Below are 23625 nucleotides of genomic sequence, written 5' to 3'. Positions count from 1 at the left end.
GGATGCTGGCATTCCTGCTAAGAGTCATCCCTGGGTAGACCATCTCTCATTGTCTGCAGCCCTGCCTGGCCAGTCTAGTAGTTCTGTGCTTGGGCTTAAGGCTCAAGTTCCATACCAGCTTACCATATGATGCATTAATCCCAAATCAAATCGAAAGGAAATGTTTCTGTCTGTGCTGTGGGCGGTGGGAATGCCTGTTCAATGAAGGGGGCACTTTGAGGGCTAAAGCTACTGAGAATGGGGTATTTATCATTTAAGAAGGATGACCAAACAGGCCATCACGCACAGCCCTTCTTGATTCCCTGTTTTGATCTCGCACAGTGCTTCGCCCGTATTATGCAGCCTGCTGACCAACCTCTTTCAACCATAATTTTTTGTCTTTCCTATTTGCTTCCAGATGTTCAAACCAACAGGGCTGGAGACTGCTGAAAAGGCAGAAAAGTCTGCGAAGCAGGGACACTGAGGTATCACATGACAGGAAGTGCAGTCTACTTACTGTTAGATCGACAATGGTCAGGAGACAGTCCTTGACGTCATATATCGAGTAATAGTACGTCGAATAAGGCAGCAAGGATAGGTAATCCCTTCCGGAGTCACACTGCTGGGAGGCCGTCCTCAGGGCTACCAGGCTGCCAGCGAGGAGGATGAGGCCCACTCCAGCAGCCACAGAGCTCACTGCACTGAAGATGAGGCTGTTTATGGCCTGGAAGAAAAATTCTGCACTGGGACCTCATCACGGATGCAGCACGTGAGGCTGTTCACCCTCCATCCACTCTCTGCAATGGGGCTTCCCTGCGTCTGTTCTCCTCCAACCCGTGTGCTCCTTGGGGACACAGACTGTGTTTTATTTACTCTGTAGGCCCTTCTCACTACCTGGTTTGTCACCTGATATAATCAGTAAAAGGTTGTTGAATGAGAAAATGTATGAACGGTTCTTTCTTAGGGGAAGAGGTCTGGCTCCTTGACTCTGCAGGGCCACCAAGATGGAGAAGGAGCTTCCCGGGAACCTGCCAGGGCCTCCTTGACTTCCTCAGCAGCTTTAGCATCATTCTTTTGCTCTAAGGGCTCTGGAATATGGCCTTTGGTCCCTCCTGTGAGGACCATTCTCTGACTCTCTTCCCATCAAGAAGCAGCTTCAGAGAAAAGGCTGAAACCAGCTGGAGAAGTTGGACTACCCATCTGGAGACGAATCAGACCAATGAGAACCACATCTGTCACACTCTCTCCTGGGGTGTATTCTACATCTTGGGGAAAAGAGCTTCCACAGGATATGATTCCTCCACAAAAATGAGCCAGGCTTGGTGTCAGGCTCCCAGCGCACGCTCTTTTCTGTTTTAACATCACAGTGGGATACCGGCTGTTGGGGAGGATGGTTGCTCTGTCCTCTTATCTCTTGGCCCCATAGCTTCAGGGCTTTGTGTGCTGAATCCCTGAAGGAACAGCAGCCTGAACAGGCAGAGTCTTTGCCCAGAGTTGCCAAGTGTAGGCAGTGGAGCCCACGTACTGTCTTGGGTCCCACATGTGAGCCCCCGTGTCATCTTGGGTCCCACATGCAAGTCACATCGCGTTAGGTCATCCTGGTTGTGGCTTGCCTTTTCAGTGAATTCAGGGCACTTGGGAAAACCAGCTCTGAGAGCCACATGTTTCTCTTCTGCATTTTGTAGATGAGAAAACCAGGGGCTGGAGAAGGAAGGAACTTTTTGAAGCACACAGAAGTGTCAGCGACAGAGCTCTGACCCCATCCGAGGCTGTGAACTCTTCATTTTTCTGTCCACTGGTTGTGGGGTTAAGACGTTCAGCTTCAAGCATCAGGAGCTTATACTGGCCTCTACACCGTCTCTCATACACCATCTGATGTGCCCTCATCCATCGCTAACCAGACTGTGGATCTTCCTGAGTCGGGATGTGGCTTCTCCTGAGGTCATGTTTGTGGGTGTGTGGCTGTGCGAAGGGGAGCTTGCTATGGAGAGGATCAAAGACCTCAGCGCCTGCTCCCCTCGCCCCCTCCTGACCTTGTCAGCAAAATGGCTGCAGTCTGACGGCTGTTTCTAAGCAGGTGGAGGAGATGGCAACAGGACCTACGCCCACACACTTCTGCCTCTAGAAAAGGATCTCCCTATCCTAGAAAGGACCTCTAGGCTCTAGCAAGATGGGCGTCTGTCCCCTTCAGGGCCAAGATAGCAAGTCGTAAGGAGCCCGTGGTATATTCAAAAATTTCTACCATTTAAGCAAATGAGGTAAACCTCCTCCACGCTTAGAATATGATGCTAGAGGCCTCTTTGTAGGGCAAAGAGCACTAGTCTAGGAGGGAAGAGCCCAAATCCCCCCCAAAGAGTTAACTCTGAAGTTCCTTTTATTCCAGTCAGCTAAGAATCAATGGTTCTCATACTTACAAAAGGCTTATTTGATTTTTTTCCAGAGATAATTGAGACGGTTCCGGTAATGGCAAACTGCTCAGAAAAGAGAGAAATGATCAGTTCAGTTGACTTACAGAAATGTGACCACCATGTTCCTCTCAGGCAATCAATGTGCGTGTGTGTGTGTGTGCACACGCGCACGTGCTGAGTTCCTCAGTCGTGTCCAACTCCTTGCGACCCCATGGACTGTAACCCGCCAGGCTCATCTTCCCATGGAACTTCCCAAGCAAGAATACTGGAGAGAGTTGCCATTTCCTACTCTGGGGGATCTTCCTGACCAGGAATCAAGCCCACGTCCCTTGTATCTCCTGCACTGGCAGGAAGATTCTTTACCACTGAGCCACCCGGGAAGCCCCAGCTCAATCAATACATCATGTCAATTCATTGGGATCCGTATGGATAGAGACCCCTGATATTCACCCCCAGGATGCCTCCATTGACTTTGAAGAATCCGCAGGATGCACAGAGGAGCTGAATTTATGTTAGTGAAATCACTAGGAGCTGAGGAGGTTTGGGAAGGAGCTACACATGGAGGGAGGCGAGTGTTGCTAGACGACGAGGTGGAAAGAGAGGAGACCGAGAAAGACCGTGACTTGAGGGCTCAGAAGGGCAGGAGCAGCCACCTAAAGCACGTAGCAGACAGGCTCCAATGGCGCAAAGTGCAGAAACACATGCGCATCGAGCCGTTGGTGTCAGTAACCTGAGCTAGGCTGGGAGTTGAGGAAAATGGGAAGGGTCAGATGTGAAAGTCTTATACGTGAAGAGTCTTTTAAAGCCCTTCAAGTCTGCATTTGATCCCAGTGGTATTAAGAGTCCAGTTGGTGGAGGGATAATGTTCTGAGAATCTGAAACATGGGTTAAGCTTGTGGTTTAAACGTGGGATCGGGTGGTTGCAGACAAAGCTGGTCAAGCGTGAGTCACTTCTAGCTTTCGTTAGAAAATGCAGGAGCCCAGACTGTGGGTGAGATAGAGGAGTCAGGACAAGCAGCTCTCTGGGGGCGGAAGCAGGGCTCCCCCTGCCTCAATGCACGGTTTGCCCACACGAGGACGGTGTCCATACAGAGGAGGCACCGTGGCAAAAGTCTGTCTGCCCAGAACATGCCTTTTTCTCCTCTGCCGGAATGCTGCATGGAGAAGTGGCCTTTTGTGGGAGATGTGGGGAGGTCCTGGCTAATCTCCAAGGCAAAGGATCTGCTGGGCCCTTTGCCGTGAGCCACTATGTGGAAGGCCTCAAAAAAACTTTATGCAGCAAGAGTGTCCCTGGTCCATGAGTCTTGCCACTGTGAGTTAATCCTCTGCAGATCTGTGGCATCTACCAGCAGCGCTCATTTTATTTAAGAAAAAACCAGCTTTTCACTTTCTGCTGACAGGTGGATTACTCTTAAACTGGAGGGATTCCAATGGCCTCACCAAAGGGCCAAAGAAGGATAGGAAAAACCTTCTGCTTTCTGGAAGTATGTCATGAAGCCAGGTAAGAAATGCTGCACTGGCATGCCCACTGTGTGACCATACTGCCTCCTGCCCCAGCCAGCCACTCCCTGGGAGGCTCACGCAGGATGGACTGTCCTTCTGCCGCTTTTCCTGAACTAGAGACACGCGATGTGCAATAGTAATACAGGGAAGGTGGCGGAACTCAGTCTTCTCCTGCTTCTTGGGATTGAGTCATTCCATGACTTAGCACCCAGCTGGCACTTATAAAGCATATCCCCTCTTGGAGACCCCACTCTACTCACACACAGAGCTCCTAAAAATGGGTACCCAGTCATCAGAATGCTGGAAATTGCTGGGCTGAGCTGGGAAGAATTGGGAACAGAAACCAAGATGACCCCCAAACTTGAAATCACCAGGAAACACAGTATCTGGATGATCTGAAAGAAATAAGAGGGAAAACTGTAAAATATTCCAGAGAACGCTGTAAACAGATGAGAGCTGTCATTGCACGCACACGGTGAATTCTGAAGAGTGCAGAGTACACGCCATCATCTGTCACTAGAAGGAGCGGGGGAGTGTTACAAGGTGCCAATAGGCATTCTATTAGAGAGTCATATACAACTAACCTCTTTATTTCTGATAGAATTATTAACCTAGCAAATCAGGAAGTGATAGATGCATTTTTAACTTTATTTTGCAAAAGGTAGTTTACAGGTCTTTGTTTGGTTTGGTTTGGTCTAGGGCAAATAGATAGGGAAAAATTTTCTAGACAGTGGTCCAGTTAGATGGCTATAGAAAGCAAATTTATCATGGGAATGTTAATAAAAGGCTCAATTTCAATTGAAGTAGAGCAGAAAGTCTTTAGTGCCATAGTTCATCTTATTCATCATCGGATTTTAATAATTATTCATACTTTTTAATGACACCAATGGTGGTGACAGTCGTCTATGTTTGTTGAACACTTTCTGCGTTTTAGCTATTCATCTCGTCTCACGCATGGATAAGAAAAATGAGGCACCAGAGTCAAAATAACTTGTAAAAACCCATGCCAGTGGCCAAATGGAAGAACCAGGTTTCCAGCCCTATTCATCTGATATGGAGCTTTACTCACTTTACTCACTGTTTAATACTTATTAAACACTGTTTTAAAACTCACTGTTTTAATATTTATTGACTATCCCAGACATCAGGGGAATAAAGCGAGTGAAAAAGCACTGTCACCAGACGTGTGTTATGTCCTTTCCTGATGAATTCCTTGGAGATCAAAATGAGTTAAGAGCAAAGTATTAGGAACTGAGCCCTCAGAAGTACTAAGGGTGTGATGCAAACTATGTATGGCATTGCAGGCTCTTTTTACCGACTTTGCCCGTCATTCTCAGTAAAAAGGCAAGCCCACTGGACGCCTTTGAGCAAGGATAGTACATGATCTAATTCACGTTTTTAAAAGATCGTCGTGTCTGCTGAGTTGAGAGTAGATCGTAAGGAGACAGAGCAGGGGCATGAATAGAGAAGGCATTTCCGTAATTCACATGTGAGATGGCGCCAGCCTGGAGGAAGATGTGGATAACAGAGGCGGTTCTAGATGCGCTGTGGAGAGTAAAACTATCGGACTTACTAATGGTGTGAATGTGGATTATGAGAAAGGGATGAAGTGTGCCTCCAAGGGGCTCGGCTTGAGTATCTGAAGTGATGGAGTCAACACTGATTTAAACTTGGCATTACTGTATGGGGACTGGGCTTGGGGTGGAAGATCGGGATTTCAGCCCGGGGTAGACTAGGGAGAGGTGTCGAGTAGACGCCCAAGTGGAGATGGACATAGGCTTTTGCATATGTGAGTCTTAAGTTGGGAGATCCTGGCAACAGATACAGCCTTTTTGTTCCAAGTTGTAAGTGAAGATAATATTTAAATCCCTATTACCAGATGAGTTCTTCATTGTAACAGATATGGAAAGAGAATGGAGTCAAGGACTGAGCTGTGGAGAATCCCAAATTTAGGATCAGAAAAATAGAAACATAAAAAGCAAGACCCAGAAGGAAGGAGGAAAACCAGAAGGACTGATGTCCAAGAATAGAAAGAAAGTGAAAGTCGCTCAGTCATGTCTGACCCTTTGTGACCCCATGGACTATACAGTCCATGGAATTCTCCAGGCCGGAATACTGGAGTGGGTAGCCTTTCCCTTCTCCAAGGGATCTTCCGGACCCAGGGATCGAACCTAGGTCTCCCACATTGCAGGTGGATTCTTTACCAGCTGAGCCACATGGGAAACCCAACAGGACTGGAGTGGGTATCCTATCCCTTCTCCAGCTGATCTTCCCAACCCAGGAAACAAACTGGGGTTTCCTGCATTGCTGGCAAATTCTTTACCAACTGAGCTATCAGGGAAGCCCATCCAAGAATATAGTATTTCAAGTAGGAGAGAGTGATCAGCTGCATCAAACCTTTCTATTATCTTGAGAAAATCAACACCAAAGGCCTGGAAACTGGGTTAGCAGCGTGGAGCAAAGGGGACAGATACCACCAGATATGGCTCAAGAGAGAGTATCATCCAAGAATAATTAGAGACACTGACTTCCCCCATTAGGAAGTGCTCCTGGGAATGCAAGGGGAGAAGGGGGCATCAGCTGGAGGGTGTGTGAAGTCAAAAGTATTTGCTTTTGCTTTTTGTTTATTTGTTTTCAAGATGGGGAGAAATTGCAATAAGATTCTGCCCTCATGGAATTGATTAAGAAAATTTTCAGAGAATTACTGGAGCAAGTGAAAAGGGTTGGGATCTACTGCCCCCAGGGAAGAATATCTTAATTAGAAGGTGGGCATTTATTTTATTTTCAGCAATGGGGAGGAGATAAAGAATACATGAGCATAGATGTGGGTAATTATAGATGTGTAGCAGCTTTCAGACTTTCTCACCAGATAGGCTCAACTTTCTTAGCCTTTTAGGAAGCAAGGTGATCAATGGAAAAGGAAGACTCTAGAGGTTTTGGGGGCGGGGGAGGGAAAGAATGTATGAAGTGGTTTTCTGGGGTCATAGGAAAGTGAACAGATGAAACAAATACCATGCACATTTCAGGCAGCTTTGACAGTCCGTTTGGGCTTATGGTCGTAAATAAGAAGTGATGTGTATGTGTGCATGTGAGTGTGGGCATGTTTTCAGGCATGGTTAGTTGCGTGAATTCAAGTACAGATTAGGCAAATGGGCAGCGTTAGAGTTAAATCAATGTCATAGGTTTTTTCCTGGAGAGTGTGCTCTAAGGATGCGAGGATGAGGTTGTTGAAGGCATCACAAGAGAGTGGCCCCTGGGGGTCGTGGCTGGGAGAGGAAGGCTCTGTGAGGAAGGGTTATTATTAGTAAGTTTCAGCAAGGTTAAACAAAGAGTCAATGGAAGTCAGAGGGAACGACCTTGAGAGATTAGAATTTGTGGCTGTAGTATGAGATTCTTGAAAAATAGATAATGATTGCAAAAGGTTGTTGCTGAGCCATGGAAGATGCCGGGATTCTTGGCCTCCAGAGGAGAGAAATTCAATCCGGGCCCAGAGATGAGGCTTGATTGCTCAGAGCTTTTGTGTGATAAAGATTTATTAAAGCATAAATGTGGTAGAGAAAGCTTCCAACATAGACATCAGAAGGGGACAGAAAGAGTGCCCCATGCTAGTTTTTAGCAAGAAGTTATACACCTATTAGTAGGTTGCTAATTAGAGAAAGGAAATGTCTCAAAACTCAGAGAGTGGCACTGGGCTGCTCACCCACAACATGCATTCTGAGACAACACTGGCACCAGGGGAGTCATCCCAGGCCATAAGACAATTGACATGAATCTTGAAGAAAGGCAGGTTTCCAAGCAAATATATAGTCTCATAGCTTAAGAGAACATTTCCGTGAGTAAAACATACTGGTTTGTTGAGCCCTGATCCGTTCTGAGTCTTAGGAAGAATGGACTTGAAGAAAGACAGAATCTAAGGAAAATACTTAGTTCATTAACAAAGCTTAAGAAAAGCATTTCCATAAGGAAAGCCGCATTGGCTAGCTCAAGGTTTGAGAAAACTGAAGTTCAGGTGGAACCAGGTGTCGTCATGGCAACACAGAATTTTAAAAGAAACCTTTTAAATTTGTATAGAGAAGGGAAAAATCTTACATTTGTAGTTTGTTTTCTTCTGCTGCTTAAGAGAGAGATGAAAAATCGTCTGATGCTTGCTGCCTATTTCCTCCATGTGGGGGCCCGGAGGTTTCCTGCCTGTTACCTTCTCAACTGGGTTCCTGCTCTTAGTACTGATAAGGTACAGGGTATGACCCAGGGAATGTTTGTCTAAGGAAGGCTGGACAAGATCCTTGGGGAGAAGAGGTCAAGGAGCGAAGAGGGCATGGCGCTGGGAAAGATCACAAACACCAATTTTGAAATAGCAATGGCTTATGGTGGAAACTCTACTGTATGGAGGGACAGTGACTCAACAGTCAAAATCAGAATGGGAAAGAGTGAATTACCTGGGAGAGTGAACGAAGGGGGAACTCACTGGAATGTGTCTCTCCAATTCCTTCAAGGAATATGGGAATGGGGCTTAAAAAAAAAAAAAAAAAAACAGCTCTGAAGTGTATAGTTCACTGATTAACTCCAGTGTGTAAAACAGTAGCTGGCACACGGCACGTGCTCGATAAATGACAGGTGAATGTATGAATGAAAACTTATCTCTTATTGATATCTCTTATTGATTGCTGAAGCAAATGGTGAAATGTGTTTGTGATTCTAGGCTAACTGTAGGCTAGATTATAGGCTGCATGGGCCAAACGAGGAGAAAGGCAAGTCAGCTCAGAACCAGCTATTTAAAAGAAGTAAATTAAGAGAGTGACTACTGGTAAATGATAGTAGAATAATAAGCAGTAGTTGGTTTTATTTCCAAGCAACGTATTCATCGGATGGTTATCCTAAAGATGATCATGTTTCAAACTTTTCAGTATATCATTTACTGTTATTTTCTAAAACACTGATTATTCTTAGGTTTTTTAAACCAAACTCAATCTTCCTAAAATTTTATTCTATCAATTCTTAATTATTCCTAATACTAGAATTACCTTTAACAAATACCTTTTGAAGTTTATGACTGTCTACAATTGCTTGAAATAATTGTTCTCTTCCATTGTTCAAAACACAATTAAGATTTCAAAAATATCTTTTTCAGGTGAGAGACTGAAATTAGGATTTTTCAAGTAATAAATGAAAAGGACAGTTGCACTGTCCTTTGTTAAAAGTTGGAGTGAATAACCTACCAGGATGACAGGAGATTCTAGAAGTTTCTAGAAATGAGAGGAAAAGATTGATCTGGAAGTCTCCAAGAGAAGCTAGGAAGATACTGCCTTCATTTCTATGCCTAGCAGTGAGTGTGTCAGTGAAAACTGTACCCTTGGGAACAAGATTTCTGTTTGCACAAGCCCTCAGAAGAGGCTTTGAGAAAAGAAAATGAGGGATAAAGAATATGATGCTGCTGTGCTGTGTGTGAGTTGTGAGTGCTCAGTCACTTGGTCTGTCTGACTCTTTTGCAACCCCATGGATGTAGCCCACCAGGCTCCTCTGTCCATGGGATTTTCTAGGCAAGAATACTGGAGTGGGCGGCCATTTCCTTCTCCAGAGAATCTTCCCGCCCCAGGGGCTGACCCTGCGTGTCTTGCATCTCCTGAAGTGGCAGGTGTATTTTTTACCATGAGCGCCACCTGCGAAGCGCCATCGTGCTGTTAACTAGCCCTGAATTCTGACTTTTGGCAGATTTCCAAATCTGGGGATGCATGGGAGTTAGGTCTCTAAAGGCGACATTAAGGAGCACGTGGGAATTCAGTGCTGAATATGAAGGGTGGTGACCTAGGACGCCTGGGCGTCTCACAGTTCCTCCCGTGAACGGGAGGAAATGGCAGCGAGACGACTCCAGATTGTCTCATTTCAAAATGTTTGAGAAATATGCTCAAAATAAAATCAAGTTGAAACATACTGAGTAAAATCAAATGGTTAAATCCTAAGTCTACTATAGTAAAGATAAATTATAAGAGGATTTATTGTGTAGATTTCTGGTGGAAAAGATCTAATGGTTTCAGTTAGTTTACAGGAGGGTCTTCCTATAAAGCTCCATTTCATGTCCCAATAAGCCTGGAGTCAGGAGGGTAAAAACAGAGATTCTCCCAGGTCCATTGTAGATTGTGGTCTGGATACATTCATAATATTTTCCCCAGGGCTCCCCTTGTAAGGAGATGGACTTACTCCGAGAACTGTGGCTTCTTTTGGCAGACCTTTTGGCAGGTCATCTTTCTGGTAGACGTGTCCAGGCTTCTCTCTTTTGGAAATAACGACGCCCTTTGGAGTGAAGGCATCGAGGGCTCGGTTGGTCATGAGCTTGAGCGGTGATGGCATGGTGCTGGTGACGCTGGAAAAAGAAGTGAACCCAGTTGGGACCCAAGGTTTGACTTAAAGACAGGAAACCAGACTTTGCAGGAGCTTAACATGTTTCCCCATTGTCCAAGAGGTGACCTGTCCTTTAGGAACCAACTGAGTGCGGGGAGCAGTGGAAGTGCTGGCCAGTAGCAAGCCTGCTGCAGTGCTTTCGCTGTGGACAGGACGCGTGTCGCGGGGAGAAAGCTGGAAGCATTTTGAGGAGTCGCACGGTGCGGAGGCAAACAGTCCACAAGGAGCTCGCTTCGCACCCACTTCACTCTCCTTCCAGCCGCCCTGCTCTCACCCTCTCCCTTACCCCTCTGTACTTCGGCTTCACCAGGGAACATTCCCAACCACATCTCCGGTATGGTATGGCCAGCCCTCGCAGCAACCAGGGGGCGGATCCAGGCCCTCTGCAGTGGAAGCGCAGTCGGAACCACCCGGGAAGCCCCCCCCCGCCCCGTATTGTAATCTTATGCTACATCTATTCTTCCCAGTCTTCCGTCATAGTCTTCTTTTCTTTCCTTTGAGATGCTGATCGATCCTATTCCACGTCCCTTTCAGCAAATGACTTATCTCACCTAGAACGGAGCCTTCCCAGCTGGGAAGGAATAGGATCTGCCTATTCAGTCACTGGGTGGGGATGATCCCCTGGAGGAGAAAAGGGCAGCCAGTCCAGCTGTTCTTGCCAGAAAGAAATCCCACGAACAGAGGAGCCTGGCGAGCTATAGTCCACGAGGTCGGAAAGAGCCAGACATGACCCCAGGGGCAGCACCAGAACAAGCCCCTTGTCTCTGTTAGTTTAACAACTGTTAATATGAACACTTTTATTTAACTCCCGCTGAATTCTAGGCACTGGGCTGTAGTAGCTGTAATCCTTATAACAACTTAGACGTTATTAAATCCACTTTATACATTTAGAAACTTAGGGATAATAAGTTCAAGTGGTTTTCATTAAATGAAAGTGTCATGCAGAGTACTTGGCCTGCCATCCTGTAGCCAACGTAACTAGTGCAAGCTTGTATTCGCATAGCTGGGCAGTGTCAGCACCAAGGCCATCCGACCTGTGATTTTCCTCTCAGGACCACATGCATCCTTTTCTTTCCCTTCCTTTCTTCCCAACGCTGGCAGCTTCAGCGTGGACTCAAGGAGAGAGCTGTCTGCCGCCCACCAGCTCAGCAGCGCTGCTGCCTCTGGGGTGCCCCCAGATCTGTCCTCAGAACAACATCTCTTTTTTCAGGTCACACTTTGAGTGAAGTCCCATGATTGTCTGCTGGGGCCACTCTTAGGAACCAGCCTCTCAAGGTTCATCATATTGTCACATTGTGCGGCATTTCCTTCTCTTTTAAGACTGTTCCTAGGGAAGGCTGAGTGTAGTAGCCAGTCACAGAGGACAAAGGCTGCACGATGCAGCTTTCATGCGGTGTCTAAAATAGCAGACTCACAAAAGCCAGGACTAGAATGGAACGGTGGTTTCCAGGAAGTGGGGAGTTGATGTAACATATGTATAAAGTTTCAGTTATGCAAGATAAGCTCTGGAGATGTGCTGCACAACATCTTGCCTATAGATAACAATACTGTACATTTAAAATTCTCTTACAAAGAGCTCATGTTCTATGCTCTTACCACAATAAAAAATTTAAAAATTAAATTCGAAAGAAATAAATAAAAAATTGACCTTCAACTTAAAGATTAAAAAAAAATCTTTGTGGTTCTGGATCTTTGCTGTATTTGTCAGTTCTTGTAGCCAAGGGCTCTAGTCTATGCTTGGCTCTAAGCCCGAGACTGGGGCTGGAGTCCTAGTTGGTGCCTCTGCCTTGCTGTATTCTCATGTACCATGTGTGTTTATTATCTTTCACCACTTACAACTTTAGTTTTACAGACGTTACTGTTGATTCTCATGCTGTGTGAGTTCCAGTGTACAGCTGCTGGAGACTCCTGGACACTCACGGCCAAGCCTGGGCCAGTCTCCTGTGGGGCCGCTGCTCCTTTCTCCTGGGTCCTAGTGCACAAGCTTCTGTTTGTGCCCTCCAAAAGTCTGTTTCCAAGTCCTGTCTAAGTTCTGGCGGCTCTATGGTGGGGTTAGTGGTGACCTCCTCCAAGAGGGTTTATGCCACACCCAGGTCTACTGCACCCAGAGCCCCTGCCCCTGTGGCAGGCCACTGCTGACCCGGACCTCTTGAGGAGACACTCAGACACAGTTCTGGCTCAGTCCCATCACTTCATGGCAAACAGATGGGGAAAGAGTGGAAACAGTGTCAGACTTTATTTTTCTGGGCTCCAAAATCATTGCAGATAGTGACTGCAGCCATGAAATTAAAAGACGGTTACTCCTTGGAAGGAAAGTTATGACCAACCTAGATAGCATATTCAAAAGCAGAGACATTACTTTGCCAACAAAGGTCCGTCTAGTCAAGGCTATGGTTTTTCCAGTTGTCATGTATGGGTGTGACAGTTGGACTATAAAGAAGGCTGAGCACTGAAGAATTGATGCTTTTGAACTGTGGTGTTGGAGAAGACTCTTGAGACTCCCTTGGGCTGCAAGGAGATATAAACAGTCCATCCTAAAGGCTATTAATCCTGAATATTCATTGGAAGGACTGATGCTGAAGCTGAAACTTCGATACTGTGCTGTGCTTAGTCGCTCAGTCAAGTCCGACTCTTTGTGACCCCGTGCAGCCTGCCAGGCTCCTCTGTCCATGTAATTCTCCAGGCCAGAATACTGGAGTGGGTTGCCATGCCCTTCTCCAGGGGATCTTCCCAGTGCAGGGATTGAACCCAGGTCTCCCACGTTGCAGGCCGATTCTTTTCCAGCTGAGCCGCCTGGGAAGCCCATTCTGAACAGTTACCATTATGAGCAATGCCACAAGGAATATCTTTGCCCCTCTGTGCTACCACGTCTATTCAATTACCTTCTGAGAGTAACATTTAGAAGTGCTTTTAATGAGTTTAAGGCTACACTAGTTGAATTTTGACACATATGGCTGGGTTTTAGGAAGAATTCTATATCACCAAGTTTCTTTATGACTTTGCAAGAAGGCTCCAGACTGATGCCATTGTCTTCAAGCTCCACTGTCTGAGAGAGCTCCTTTTTCCTTCCACATTCATCAAGGGGAGATAAAGTTGTGGTAGCTCCCAACTTTGCAAACACTTCTAAAACCCCAACTTTGAAGACAAGTCACCACTTGGAGGCCACCTGCTCTGCAAAGAGCAATTTTCTGTCTTACAGAATTAGAATAGAGCAGTGGGGCTCGGTGCTCAGGGTTCAATCTAACTGCACAGTGTTAGAACACAGAGAGCGTGTTCTGTGTAAGACTGACACACCAGGAAATGCAGAGAATTATAGAAAATCATCCCCTCAACATCTTGAAGGAAATCTAAGAATCATTTCACTCCATTCTCTGATTTGGAAAGTAAATAAACAGAAACCTGGGAAGGCTTAGCAAGCCAAGCAGGGGGTCAGAGACAGAATGAGAGTCCTGTTCCTGGCTGCCCATTTAAAGGACGGTCCTTGCCCTGCAAATTCATGATCCAAGTCAAAATAAAAAGTGAAAGCGTTAGTTGCTCAGTTGTGTCCGATTCATCGCGACCCCATGGACTGCAGCCTTCCAGGCTCATCTCTCCATTGAACTCTCCAGCCAAGAATACAGAGTGGGTTGCCTTCCCTTCTCCAGAGGAGCTTCCCGACCAGGAACGCGGGTCTCCTGCATTGCAGGTAGATTCTTTACCATCCAAGCCACCTGGGAAGCCCAAACCAAGGTGCCTACCTGTTCCTGCAGCCCAGTCCTGTGTGCTGTGGCTGGTGGGGCAGCTCTGCTCCGGGGAGCTCAGCCAGAACCTCCCACTGCTGTTCCTGCCACAGCGACCTTGCTCCTCTGCCCTCCCACTTCTGACACTTCCCATCCCTTCTTCAGAATAGCAGTACTTCTGATTACACAAGAAATGATTTGCTATATTTACAGACAATTGATGTATGAAAAATACTTCTTCCTCTTTCTGAATTTCAAGGTCTGGGAAATAACACAAAGGAGAAGTAACAGATAAGAGAAAGAGCTTGTGAAGATTTGTGAGATGCACAACCCCAGTTAGAATTCATTTCCTTTTTCCTTGGGTACATTCAGCTAATTCCTTTAAGCCTGAGTTTTCTTATCTGCTAAACATTGGCCACCTGCTGTGAAGAGCTGACTCATTTGAAAAGACCTTGATGCCGGGAAAGATTGAAGGCAGGAGGAGAAGGGGACGACAGAGGATGAGATGGTTGGATGGCATCACTGACTCAATGGACATGAGTTTGAGTAAACTCCGGGAGTTGGTGATGGACAGGGAGGCCTGGCGTGCTGCAGTCCATGGGGTCGCAAAGAGTCAGACACGACTGAATGACTGAACTGAACTGAAATGAGGCTTATTGTTTAGCCATTAAATCATGTCCAATTCTTTTGCAACCCCACGAACTGTAGCCCACCAGGCTCCTCTGTCCATGGAATTTCCCAGGCAGTAATACTGGAGTGGGTTGCCATTTCCTTCTTCAGGGGATCTTCCCAACCCAGGAATTGAACCTGTGTCTCCTGCATTGCAGGCAGATTCTTTACCACTGAGCACCTGGGAAAGTAGACAATAATAATGTGGGTAGACAATATTAATTCCACTCTGTGGCTGTTGGGAAAATTAGAGGGAGAGGCCAGAAAGAGTTTACAGAATGTAGGCATTCCATAACTTGTGATAATACTGATATTAATTTTGAACTTGGGAGAACTGATATATTTCCCCATTGCCCCAGCTGTTGGCAAAGTGAAAGCAACCTATGGCATCTCACTGCCCACTTGTTGCTTCCTTTGGATGTCTCTTCATTTCCTGGCACCCTGAGCTTGCGCCTGCCAGCATCCAGGGCCGTGGGGAACGGCACATCTTGTAACACCGCACTGTCTGCGGCATCTGAGAATGGCAGGGTGCACCAGCAGACCGAAGCTGACAAAATCACCTGCCTTTGAAGGTTTAGTCGAAAATGTTTGCAAAATTATGAAATGGAACACTGAAGACTTAATAAGCCTACTCCCTAAGTATTTTCTCAAACAAGCTAGTGGCAGTGAATAGATATGGGGCCATTTTACCATGACTTTGCAGATTATTATTAAAATACACGTGGAAGAATTGTATCTTTCATTTTTAAATGTACAACACCTGTATTATGTCAGATTTTACTGGTATTTTAAAACCCAACATTTGTTTGTCAGTGTTTCCCATCATTTTGGCTAGCAATTAATTTTGAGTATAAAAGGTAAATATCTCTAGGAAATAAAGCTGAGTATGTCTCATTACAACTGATTCAACCTCCTGAAGCTGACAAATGATTATCACCTATGCACAGCAGGACTTGTTCTAAGCAACTCATATTTCCCACCCATAGTTTTAGTTTTCAGTCTCTGCTCTGCATAAACAGTATGAAACGTCCTTCTTACCCCCAGTTGACAAGCTCCTGACTTCCCCTTCCCTGAGTAATGAACTTCTTCTCTGGTTTGTTTCCTCTCTGGGCACATGTATAAACACACAAACTCAGCTTTATTTATTTCTTTATTTTGGGTGCCCTGTAGTGATATTTATTTGACTCTTTGACGCACATGTCAAATCTTTCTAGATAACAGGATTAAAATGTTTTGAGGCTTCTGATTCCACGTGTGATTTGAGATTTTCAGTGTTGGTTAAGGGTCTCCTGCACTGCAGGCCAATTTTTTTTTTTTACCGTCTGAGCCACCAAGGAAAAGTGGGCAAGTTTTTAAAGACATTGTTATGAAATGTCACCTTCATTTTAAGTAAGAAATACTCAGACAAAATCCTTTCACTTCTAACCAATTATAATCACATCTATTCTTGTCATTTGTCAACTAGGTGTATTGTTACAGATATTTATTTACTTAAAATACAATGATTTTTTTTTCATTTAAATTACATTTATTTGTGGTTACCTTTTATTGTTAAAAAAAAATACTGCATAAAAATGTGCCATGGTGGTATTTGGTTTATTTTTAAATGTATGTATTTAAATAGAGAAAATGGGTTACTTACAGTAAGTAAATAGTATTACAACTGGTTTAAAGTTATGGCTCTTTAAGTATGGAATCTAGGGGTAGAACACTTTTTCTAAGACAGAACCCTTGAAAAATCCCATTTTATTTTTAAGGAGTATCACACAGTGTTAAGGAATTTAATAGCTGAATTCCTAAAGCATGAACATAGGCCATATGAAGAACAGAAAAATAATATACTTCTTTTTCTCCTATTTGGGTTTTCAGAATCTTTGCAACTTCTAACTGAATAAGTTGGGCTGGGCTTATAGTTAAATAGTTAAATAATAAGTTAATAGTTAAATAATAAGTTAAAGCTGGGCTCACAGAATCCAAAGAAAACAACCTCATTCTTTCCCCACAACTGTCCTTCGTAAACACCCTCAGTGTGGTGGTTCTCCTCAGCTTTCTGTTTAAAATCTGAGATAAGTTACTGTCAGCAATGGACAGCTCTTGTCACTTTAGCCCTAAAATGTAGTATCTTATGCAAGAATAGAAACTTGGTTATTTATAGGGAAGTTGGAGCTGCTTGAGACAGCAGTCCCATCATGGGGGGGAGGAGAGCGTGGTTTTGTTTTTAACCATCGTCTCGAGCTGGCTGAGAGGACTTTCCAGTCCTTGCAGAGTGCAGGGTGGAACGAGGACCGCTGAGCGGCAGGAAGTGTCTCCTGGACTGCTGCTTCCCCAGCTTGCTGTCCAGCTGGTAGAGCTGATGGCTTTGTGGCTCCACCGCTGAGATTCCTTCGCTGTGGATCCTTTTTTTCTAATCCACTTACTCAGTGCTCACAACTCCTCCCATGTCCCACCCTGAGTGTCCATCAGCATTTTCCAGCCTCCTTCTCTTCAAGGTCTTCTCCTCCTGATGTCCTTTTGGGGCAAAGTCTAGGACCACCCAGGTGTTGTCTTTCTCCCATGGCTTACCTGTAGCGGGAGGCTATCCCAGGATGACCTTCCTCTCCTGCTTGGTCAGTGGAGGCAGACAGCCTCTGGGGTGGCTCTGATGGCTCCTGCCTCCTGGCACTCGGGCCCTTTGGTGAAAGCTTCCCCTCAACTATGGACAGCAAGACCTGTGACTTGCTCTGAGTAAGTACAGAATGGCCAAGGGGTCAAGATGTGTGTTCGTGGGAGTGCCTTATGATATTACAGAGCGCTGTAGCACCTGCCTTCCTGGTTTCTCTATTTTTATTTTTTAATTATTTACTTATTATTATTAAATAATTATTTAATTAATGGTTTAAAAGTTATTTTTATTTTTTAATTTATCTTTGAGTGTGCCGCGTCTCCGTGGCTGTGCCCCAGCCTCCGCTCGTTGCAGCAGGTGGGGCTCCTCACGCGCTGCCATTCTCCGGCTTCTCGCTGTGCCAACGTCTCCTGCTGCAGTCGTCGCGGCTTGCGGGCTCAGTGGTTGTGGCACATGGGCTTAGCTGCCCTGTGGCGTCTGGAACTTTCCCAGACCAGGGGTCCGACCCAGTCACCTGCCTTAGTAGGCAGTTTCTTAACCCCTGAACCCCAAGGGCAGCCCCCCGGGGTCGCTTTCTCTCCACGGCCAGCTCTGAGGAAGCAGGCAGCCAAGCTGGGGACCTCCAGGTAGCAGGGAACTGGGGAAGCCTTTAGGTGTTGAGGGTGGCCTAGCCAACAGCCTGCATAGACTGCCAGCTAACACCCAGCAGAACAAGGGGCCCTTGGTCCTGGGGACCTCCAGGTAGCAGGGAACTGGGGGAGCCTTTAGGTGTTGAGGGCGGCCTAGCCAACAGCCTGCATAGACCACCAGCTAACACCCAGCGGAACAAGGGGCCCTTGGTCCTACGGCTGCAAGGAATTGGATTCTGTCAACAACAGAGGAAGCTTGAGCGTGAATCCTTCTCCAGCCAAGCCTCAGTTGAGATCGAAACCGAGCCAACACCTTGTCTGCGGCCTTGTGAGACCTGGAAGCATAGGAGCCTGTCAAGCCACAGCCAGTTTCTTGTGCTGTTTCAAACCTCTGAGGCTGTGCAGTGGGTCCTGCAGCGAGAGGGGCAGACGTTGGCCATCAAAGCTGGAAGCCCCGGCCGTGCCCGTTTGGTTCCTCCGTGTGCTAGACTCATGTCTCGGGTGACGATCGTGGTCCCGCCGCAGCCTGTCTCACTGAGCTTAGCCTTGAGGAGGGGTAAAGCCCCACAGAACTCCAGTAAGTTTCTTCCAATGGAATTCTGCAGCAAAGTTTTCAAATGATGTGTGTGTGTGCGCTAAGTCGCTTCAGTGGTGTCTGACTCTGCGGCCCCATGGACTGTAGCTCGCCAGGCTCCTCTGTCCATGGGATTCTGCAGGCAAGAATACTGGAGTGGGTTGCCATGACCTCCTCCGGGGATCTTCCTGACCCAGGGATCAAACCCTGGTCTCCTGTCTTTCCTCATTTGGCAGGCGGGTTCTTTACCACTAACTCCACCTGGGAAGCCCCTTCAAATAAAAGACTGTTTCTCATGACACTCTCTTGGCTCCTTCTCAGTCTTCAGATTTATTTTCCGGGCGAGTTGAGAAAACCACCTGGCTATTCTTTTGTAGTTTTTTCTTGGGTGAATGCGTTTCATGTTGTAAATTGGGAGTGATTGTCAGTGGTAGGAACGGGGTGATGGAAGCGGCCTGTCCAGGTGCAGGCCATAAGGAAGAACATGGTCTGGAGAAGCTTTCAAACAATGACTGAACTGTCATCTAACCTTTATCATCAGCAGCAATTCTAAATACTGATAATAAAATACTGCTCCAGAAAAGTCTAATCTGAAAATGGCCTATTCCGGGGGCACATCCTTCCCACTGCCTGTCTTTGGTATAACGCTGTGTTATCTACTGTCTCTGGGCCTCAGATGAACTGGGCAGAGCGTCCTTCCGGCTTAAGCCCCGTTACCCCTGGATGGACAATCTGTCCCCAGCTTCACAGTGCAGTCTGGGGCTGCTGCTGCTGCGTCACTTCAGTCGTGTCCGGCTCTGTGTGACCCCAGAGATGGCAGCCCATCAGGCTCCCCCGTCCCTGGGATTCTCCAGGCAAGAACAGTCTGGGGCTGGATCAGAGGAAATGGCCCTTCCTTTGCTGCCATCTGCTGGGCAGTAGTAAAAAGTACCCTGGTCCCTGTAGGTTGCAAAATTCAACAGGTGGGGCTCTTAGATCAGTGTATTTGTGATGGTTGTGTGTGTGTGTGTGTGTGCATGCACACAAATGTGTACATGCAGCTGTCAGAAAGCAGATGGAACATTTATTGTTATCTAAGAGATGGGGAGACAGTGGAAACAGTGTCAGACTTTATTTTGGGGGGCTCCAAAATCACTGCAGATGGTGACTGCAGCCATGAAATTAAAAGACACTTACTCCTTAGAAGAAAAGTTATGACCAAACTAGATAGCACATTCAAAAGCAGAGACAGTACTTTGCCAACAAAGGTCCGTCTAGTCAAGGCTATGGTTTTTCCAGTGGTCATGTATGAATGTGAGAGTTGGACTGTGAAGAAAACTGAGCGTCGAAGAGTTGATGCTTTTGAATTGTGGTGTTGGAGAAGTCTTTGAGAGTCCCTTGGACTGCAAGGAGATCCAACCAGTCCATCCTAACGGAGATCAGTCCTGGCTGTTCCTTGGAAAGACTGATGCTGAGGCTGAAACTCCAATACTTTGGCTACCTGATGCGAAGAGCTGACTCATTTGAAAAGAGCCCGATGCTGGGAAAGATTGAAGTCAGGAGAAGGGGATGACAGAGGATGAGATGGTTGGATGGTATCACCGACTCGATGCACATGAGTTTGGGTGAACTCCGGGAGTTGGTGATGGACAGGGAGGCCTGGCGTGCTGCGACTCATGGGATTGCAAAGAGTTGGACACGACTGAGCAACTGAACTGAACTGAACCTGCTCATTAGTCTGAAGAGGAGGATAGAGACAGTGAGAGAAACAAAAACACAGACTCAACTCATTTGAACCCCAATCAGGTCCCGAAAACTCACCTGATGACAAAACAGGTCACTCTGTACCCAAACACAGAGAGAGAGAAGGCAATGTAGGCTTTCAGCAGGGAGAGAACCATGATCACAAAATACCTTCTAAAGAGGAGCAGATTCCACGAAGAAATAAAAGAAAAAAGGGAGGGAAAGAAAAATATCATGAGAGGTGGACGCCTGCATCGGCCTTAGGTACTGACTTCAATCTGACCCAGTCTCCATTACACCTGCATCGGCCTTAGATACTGACTTCAATCTGACCCATTCTCCATTACACCTGCATCGGCCTTAGGTACTGACTTCAATCTGACCCAGTCTCCATTACACCTGCATCGGCCTTAGATACTGACTTCAATCTGACCCATTCTCCATTACACCTGCATCGGCCTTAGATACTGACTTCAATCTGACCCATTCTCCATTACACCTGCATCGGCCTTAGGTACTGACTTCAATCTGACCCATTCTCCATTACACCTGCATCGGCCTTAGGTACTGACTTCAATCTGACCCAGTCTCCATTACACCTGCATCGGCCTTAGATACTGACTTCAATCTGACCCATTCTCCATTACACCTGCATCGGCCTTAGGTACTGACTTCAATCTGACCCATTCTCCATTACACCTGCATCGGCCTTAGGTACTGACTTCAATCTGACCCATTCTCCATTACACCTGCATCGGCCTTAGATACTGACTTCAATCTGACCCATTCTCCATTACACCTGCATCGGCCTTAGGTACTGACTTCAATCTGACCCATTCTCCATTACACCTGCATCGGCCTTAGGTACTGACTTCAATCTGACCCATTCTCCATTACACCTGCATCGGCCTTAGGTACTGACTTCAATCTGACCCATTCTCCATTACAGAAATAGATAAGTTCTTTCTCGTGCCAAACTAAAAAAGAATTAAAAGAAAATCCTAGGATGGTTCAGAGGAATTCTACTCTGGAACTTAATATCTTTAGAGTAATTGAGATTAAATCAGATATATTTCCATAGTTTTTTTGGCTTATAAATTCTCTGTTTTCTAGCTATGTTAGTTGTCTATTTCAATTTCTTGTTAGTTTATTGTCTATTTCAAATTAGTTTCCTTATATTAATAATAACCTTCCTGTGTGAATTTATACTTTGTCATCATCTAAACAGCAAAGATGGAGAAGGCAATGGCACCCCACTCCAGTACTCTTGCCTGGAAAATCCCATGGACGGAGGAGCCTGGTGGGCTGCAGTCCATGGGGTCGCTAAGAGTCGGACACGACAAGCGACTTCACTTTCACTTTTCACTTTCACACACTGGAGAAGGAAATGGCAACCCACTCCAGTATTCTTGCCTGGAGAATCCCAGGGGCAGGGGAGCCTGATGGGCTGCCGTCTATGGGGTCGCACAGAGTCGGACACGACTGAAGCGACTTAGCAGTAGCAGCAAAGAGCAAAGACCCTGGAGGAGGAGGTGACAACCCACTCCAGTATTCTTGTCTGTTCCAGAGTAGAATTCCTCTGAACCATCCTAGGATTTTCTTTTAATTCTTTTTTAGTTTGGCATGTGAAAGAACTTATCTATTTCTGTAATGGAGAATGGGTCAGATTGAAGTCAGTATCTAAGGCCGATGCAGGTATCCACCTCTCATAATATTTTTCTTTCCCTCCCTTTTTTCATGGACAGAGTGGCCTGGAAGGCTACAGTCCATGGGATTGCAAAGAGTGGGACACAACTGAGTGACTGAGCAAAGAGCAAAGAAGCAGGTGTATGAAAGTTATATCACCGTCCTTTCCTTATATGCATATATACAAGAAGCTCTAACCATCCTGGCTTGGTGTTCCCACTCCCTGCTCCTCAACCCCCACCCACCAAGATCAAGGAGCTAATTTAACCACCACAATAGTGCCTGACTATCTTAACATGAAACTGTAGTCTTTGAAGAAATATCCTAGTGACTCATTTCCTAACATCAACATGTTCAGAGAAGACTGTTAAAACACAAGGTAACCACTCTAGTAGGTCCATCAGAAAGGGGATGAACATTCTCCCCAGCAGATTGAAGTCCCAGATGTCTTTGTGATCACTGGGCAGGATCAACTGAGGGACAACCATCTCAGGCTAATATACATGTATATAATATAAATATAAATTTAGGGAAAAAGTAAGCAGGAAAATAAAAGCTGTTCAGAAACACTTACCAGAATGGGACACTTCGTTCCCGGGGTGGACACAGTAGTCAGCTCTGTAGTCGGAATGAGCGTCCCTGTGCCTGCTAGAATGACTCTGATGATGCTCACGCCCACGCTGCTTTTGATCCGGAAGACAAGTGCTCATTACATTTCTCTGTCTCATGTCTTTCCTCCCTTTTGAGAGCAAAAACACATTTACTTACTTTGAAGGGGTTGAAGATTCATTCTCAAGTAACTTTCCAAGGTCTGAGAACAGAGGAGTATTGGCAAAATAATGGATTTTATATTCACAGAAAATACCAGGGCTGGAGTCTCAGGCCATAGGAAGAGGAAAAGGAGGTCCAACCTCAGTTTCCTGATGGAGGGATTTGCAGTGACCTCCTCGAGCCCAGATGATTCAGAGAATCAAAAAGGACTCACACTTAGTGAAGTAAGTCAGACAAAGACAAGCATCATATGATGTCACTCATGTGGGATCTAATTTTTTAAATTAGATTTAAATTTTAAAAATTAAATATTTTTAAATTAAAAATTTCTAATTTATTCACAAAATAAACAGACTCAGATGTTTTAAAAGCAACATTACGGTTGCCAAAGGGGAAATACGGTGGGGAGGGTAAGTTAGGGGCTTGGGATGAATGTAAACACACTACTACATCAGAAGAGATAACCAGCGAGGTCATACCGTGCAGCACAGGGGACACTGCTCTACACTCTGCAATAACCTACCTGGGAAAAGAGCCTGAAAAGAGAGTGAATATATCTGTAGCTGAGTCACTGTGCCGTATGCCGGAAACTAACACAGCAGTGCAAATCAACTATGCTCCAGTTAAAAAAAAAAATTTAATGACTTCTTTTGCCTTGAGATGGAGCACTTCTAATTCTGCTTTCAGGCGCAGGGAAATACTTACCAGGTTCGGTGTCATTTTTCTTACAGCAGCAGCAGACAGAGCTCCATGTGAAGAAATGAAGATGGAAGAATTCACTTAACCCGAGGAGCCGGCAACTGTCCTTCCACCTATACCAGACACCATGACAGCCCAGAGTATTTAGGCCAAATATTTTGCTCTAAGGAGTAAATTGCTATAAAGGCCCTGACCATATTGAAATGACTGGTGTTTGAAAAAGAGAGCCGGAGGCAAGACTTGAAAAATTCCACCATTGAGAAAGTGG

The 23625-nt window shown here is 45.8% G+C and overlaps 1 protein-coding gene and 1 long non-coding RNA gene across 3 annotated transcripts in view; one reads left to right on the top strand and one right to left on the bottom strand.

Annotated features, from left to right (window-relative positions):
* LOC139176111 (uncharacterized) overlaps positions 1 to 6054 on the top strand; it is a 26979-nt gene extending 20925 nt beyond the window's left edge. The window contains exons 4-5 of the long non-coding RNA XR_011560603.1: positions 398 to 3888; positions 4825 to 6054. This is a non-coding gene — a long non-coding RNA (uncharacterized lncRNA). The remainder of the gene's footprint in view (positions 1 to 397; positions 3889 to 4824) is intronic.
* Positions 1 to 23625, bottom strand: part of LOC109569990 (membrane-spanning 4-domains subfamily A member 7-like) — a 26709-nt gene extending 3084 nt beyond the window's left edge. Inside the window, exons 1-6 of one of the 2 annotated variants that reach the window (XM_019975822.2) lie at positions 23364 to 23625; positions 22462 to 22626; positions 10086 to 10248; positions 4151 to 4285; positions 2394 to 2450; positions 497 to 703 (exon numbers count right to left, since the gene is read on the bottom strand). In XM_019975822.2, the coding sequence (XP_019831381.2) occupies positions 497 to 703; positions 2394 to 2450; positions 4151 to 4285; positions 10086 to 10235 (549 nt within the window). In that variant the 5' untranslated portion in view covers positions 10236 to 10248; positions 22462 to 22626; positions 23364 to 23625. Of the gene's footprint in view, positions 1 to 496; positions 704 to 2393; positions 2451 to 4150; positions 4286 to 10085; positions 10249 to 14023; positions 14184 to 22461; positions 22627 to 23363 lie in introns of those variants that run through there. The other variant, XM_019975821.2, reaches the window with a different exon arrangement.

The sequence above is a fragment of the Bos indicus genome, chromosome 15 (assembly GCF_029378745.1).
Source record: "Bos indicus isolate NIAB-ARS_2022 breed Sahiwal x Tharparkar chromosome 15, NIAB-ARS_B.indTharparkar_mat_pri_1.0, whole genome shotgun sequence".
In the NCBI taxonomy this organism is placed as follows: domain Eukaryota; kingdom Metazoa; phylum Chordata; class Mammalia; order Artiodactyla; family Bovidae; genus Bos; species Bos indicus.
The sequence above is the reverse complement of the archived record's forward strand: the minus strand, read 5'-3'. Positions and strand labels throughout refer to the sequence as shown.